This window comes from Petaurus breviceps, unplaced genomic scaffold (assembly GCF_028583685.1).
Source record: "Petaurus breviceps papuanus isolate PSGF00001 unplaced genomic scaffold, PetGlider_PUasm1.0 90721, whole genome shotgun sequence".
Taxonomy (NCBI): domain Eukaryota; kingdom Metazoa; phylum Chordata; class Mammalia; order Diprotodontia; family Petauridae; genus Petaurus; species Petaurus breviceps.
This window is the reverse complement of record NW_027187322.1, coordinates 308,683-312,629: the sequence shown is the minus strand read 5'-3', so window position 1 is coordinate 312,629 and position 3,947 is coordinate 308,683. Positions and strand designations below refer to the sequence as shown.

Below are 3,947 nucleotides of genomic sequence, written 5' to 3'. Positions count from 1 at the left end.
AGTCTGCTGCCCCTGGGATTGCTGACCATCGTGGGGCTGGCTTCGGGGACTGGGGAAGAAGGGGGAAGGGCCAGTCTGCTGCCCCTGGAATTGCTGACCATCGTAGGGCTGGACACGTGGTAAATGGGACAGGCAGTATATCTGCTCCTCTTCCCTACCACCTCGTCCTTCTGGGCAGCCCTTGGAGGCTTCAGGGAGAGGGGCTGGCCCCAGACTCTGACCTCAGGCAGGCCTTGCTGCCACAAGCTCTCCCCTTGTCCGCGTAGTGTGATGGGGTCTAGTTTCATGGGGGTGAGCTTTTCATCTGCCACTTGGTAGTGATTAATCTCTGTGTCATGAAGTGTCATTCTGCTCTTGCTGGAGCAGGGAGGAAACGGAGCTTGGGGAAGGATGTTTTGTTTGAGGGGACAAAAGCACGTCAGTAGTCGAGCTGGGCTGGACACTTACTGCCTGAGTCACTTGCCTGCTCAGGAGCCCCAGACCATGTTGCCTTTTTTTCCATTCTTCTCTCTGTAAATGGAGGGGTTGACTCCTCATCTCTCAGTCCCTGTGGTCCCGGGAAGGCAGGTATTCTCATGTGCCCACGGTTGCCCCACACCATTGCTTTGTCCTCACAAGGCTGGCAGAAGTAGAGGAGGAGCTGCCCAGTCAGGGGTATAACCCTCCTCCACTCTGTGGCTGCACCGGGCTAGCTCAGCACCTGCCAGCCATTCTCCTTGGACCTGGTTTGGGCTCCAGCTTTTTCTTTTTGCTTCCCCTGGAGCCAAGAGCCCCAGGCAGCTGTCTGAGAGCTGTTCTCCATTTCTCTTCCAGCCGGCGGGCGCCGGGGCTACGACAGCCGTGCCTATGGGCAGCAGTACTGGGGGCAGTCTGGAAGCAGAGGGGTGAGTGTAGCTCTGCTCCAGCTCCTCCCTCCTGGCAGGACCACGGACTAGATTGTAAGCTCCTCGAGGGCAGGGGCACCATGTCTCCCTTTTTTTTTTGCATTGTGCTTAGCACAGTGATTGACACAGTCAGTGCTTAACATGTGTCGGCTTGGGGGGCCGAATTGGGAAATGGCCATCTCTTTGCCGTAGGTTCCTTCTAAACTGTCTCTGGTCAAGGTGCTGAAAGCCCCCAGGCCATCCTGACTCTTCTCCTACCAACTCTCCTCCCTCAGGGTTACCGTAACTTCTATGATCGATACCGAGGAGACTATGACCGATTCTACGGCCGGGACTATGATTACAACCGATACAGGGATTACTATCGGCAGTACAACCGGGAGGTGAGCAGGTGGGAGGGACCCAGACTGGGGGACAGCCCTCCTTGGCTTGGGCCGAGCTTACTGGGCTGTCCCCACTCTCTTCCAGTGGCAGAGCTACTACTACCAGGACCGAGACCGATACTACAGAAACTACTATGGCTACCAAGGGTATCGGTGAAGGGCGGGTGAAGGCTGGGCCAGTGGTGCCTGCTGGCCTCAAGGAGCTTGGCCTCGGCCTGGAGGCACAACCAATGAGAAACAGGCTGGGCGGTGGGGGGGGGGGGAGAAAGGGGGAATGAGGCAAACCAAGAAGAACTGTACATTTTTTTTAAAGTTTGTTGAAAAGAATATTGTCTTATTCTATAAAACATTTCAAATCTAGTTAGACATTTGTAATCACAAACCTTTGCGCATAATACAGCCCTGGGGATGCCTGTCCTGTCCTTGTAAATGAGTGGGGCTGGACTAGCAATGTGTTAGCCTGGCTTCTGACATCCTGAGGCAGCTGGGCTGGCAGCTAGGCAGGGGAGAGGTCCTGAGGGCTGGGACTGGGGCAGCAAAAATAAACAATTGGCTCTTATCAATCATTTGCACCACTGACCGCTTGTATTTTCTTTACCAACCTTTCCCTCTTGGGATGTCTGGTCTGGTGGGCTGGAGGCCAGCATGTCCTTACCTCCTATCTCGTGTCTTTGTGCTGGTGGCCAAAGTATAGAAACTGTCCATTAGGTGGCTGTTGAATAGGACACCCAGTTTCAGTGGGGCAAAGGCTGCTTAGGTCAGAGCAGAGTGTTTGCTTCTTTTTGTTTATTAATGCATTTTCCTGAAAGCTTGGTGAGTGGGCATGCTGGGCTGGCATGGAGAGACTGGTTTGCCAGTGCCCATCTCTTTCAGGGGTACGCCAGGGGTGCCCTCAGAAGTCACTCTTCTTAAGCACTGGGGGAGGGGGGGGACATTTTTCAGAGTTTGACAAATGCAGCAGGATTCTCATATTCATTGGAGCACGATATGTCAGGAGGCAGATCTTGTGTGAGCAGTCAGCTCCCAGAGCCAAGAATGGCAATTCTATGCCTTGTGGAAAGGGTCTTTCCCCTTCTCTTGTGTAAGAGCAGGGCCAGGGAAGGGGCTTGGGTGGGACAGTGCAGGATGAGCCAAGGGTAGTTTGTGTATGAGAGAGGACCTCCAAGCTGTGATTTCAGTGGGTCTTGATTTATCGGTGATTTCCCAGTTTTCAGTTGGTTCTTTACAAAGTGGGATGAAGCTGAAGGAGATGGAGAGGTAGCTGTTAGGAGTGAGTAGGATGGGCCTTCCCCAGGATTCTGTGGACTGTTACCCTGGGCTTTAGCTCCCTTCCTGCTCAGCATCTCAAGCAGCTGCCTGGGCTGAAATTGTTTTAGGGGAAAGGGTTTGTCTTCCCAGCCCCTTCAGTTGCACTAAGCCTGTTGGCATGGAGCTGGGTCCTGTCTCTTTGGGGCATCTGGTACCCTGATGTTGCCCAGTAAGTGTTGGTGACACAGGGCAGGCTGACGCTAAATTCTGATGCCCATCTTGTGTTTGCTCATTAGTGACTGCTGTCCTTTGTGAAAGCTCTGGAGCTCCCCCACCACTGTGGGAGGTAGCCTGGACTGAGGCATGGTCGGGGGAAAGCCAGAAGGAAGTTGAGGAAAGGCCATTTGGAAAGAAGCTTGGTTTTCTGGAGAGGGAGGAGTATAACTGCCACACCCCGGTCAATACCCACCAAGGGGTCCTTTGTCCAAACAGCGTCTCTGGTTTAAAAAAAAAATTAGTTTTAAGGGGAAGAAAAGCCAGGGATGATGCTAACAGAAGGCACCCCTGGCCTTTGTGTTCTTTCTGAATGTCTTAGTTGTAGATGGAAAAGTTTGTAAGAAAAATAACAAAAACCAAGCCTGTGCGTACTTGGACCAACCCTGTAAAGTGTTAGTGGACGTGGCCAGTAAAGAGGAAGAAAATGTGCCCGTGTCCTTGTTTGTGGCTGCTAACCCGCCTCCCCTGCTTTCCGCTGTCGGGCTGAGCGTCGCGACATCGATCGTGTTCCGAGGAGTTCGGCGCTCCGCAGGCCCCTCCGCACTGTGCTCGGGGCGCCCGGACGAGGGCCCCTCCACCACCCCCGACCATCGGGGGCGCTGCCCTCAGCATCTGCTGGTCGGGGCTGAGATGCCCCAGCAGTAAGGCGCGGAAATTCGAGGGCGCCGGGCGCTTGCGCACGCGCAGCCTCGCCCCACTCTGTTCCCGCAGGAGGGGCCGCTCCGGGGCGGAGGGCTGCCATTTTAAGCACGGACGCGGATAGGACTCTGTCGGGGACGAGGGAAACTAGCTTGGGCGTCGCCATTTTAAGAATGGAGTCGTCCGGGAACGCGCCCCTCACGCCCGACCGGAGCCATGTCGCCGCGGTCTCGCGGCGGCCATCTTGGGAGAAGGTGCACTATGGGGGCGGCCATGTTGGAGGCTGTGTCCTTCCCTCCCGGGAGCCCCGCCCCCGCGCTGCCCCGCCCTGCCTCCGCCGGAGTGGGGGGGGGGGAGTCTGGCTTCCCGCCCCCTTCCCCAGCTCCCTGCGGTCGGCGCTCGTCTGCTGGGGTGGAATAAAGGCGACGCCAGAGCTGCCTCCTAGAGCGAGTGCTTTTATTCCTCCTCCCCATCACCGCCTGCTAGGCGGGGCCGTCGGGCCCCGGCCCCCCTCCCC

The 3,947-nt window shown here is 56.1% G+C and overlaps 1 protein-coding gene across 1 annotated transcript in view; it reads left to right on the top strand.

Moving 5' to 3' along the window:
• HNRNPUL2 (heterogeneous nuclear ribonucleoprotein U like 2) overlaps positions 1–1,839 on the top strand; it is a 9,470-nt gene extending 7,631 nt beyond the window's left edge. Inside the window, exons 13-15 of the mRNA XM_069066154.1 lie at positions 814–884; positions 1,160–1,267; positions 1,353–1,839. Coding sequence (XP_068922255.1) covers positions 814–884; positions 1,160–1,267; positions 1,353–1,424 — 251 coding nt within the window. The 3' untranslated portion in view covers positions 1,425–1,839. The remainder of the gene's footprint in view (positions 1–813; positions 885–1,159; positions 1,268–1,352) is intronic.
• The last annotated feature ends 2,108 nt before the right edge of the window (positions 1,840–3,947 follow it).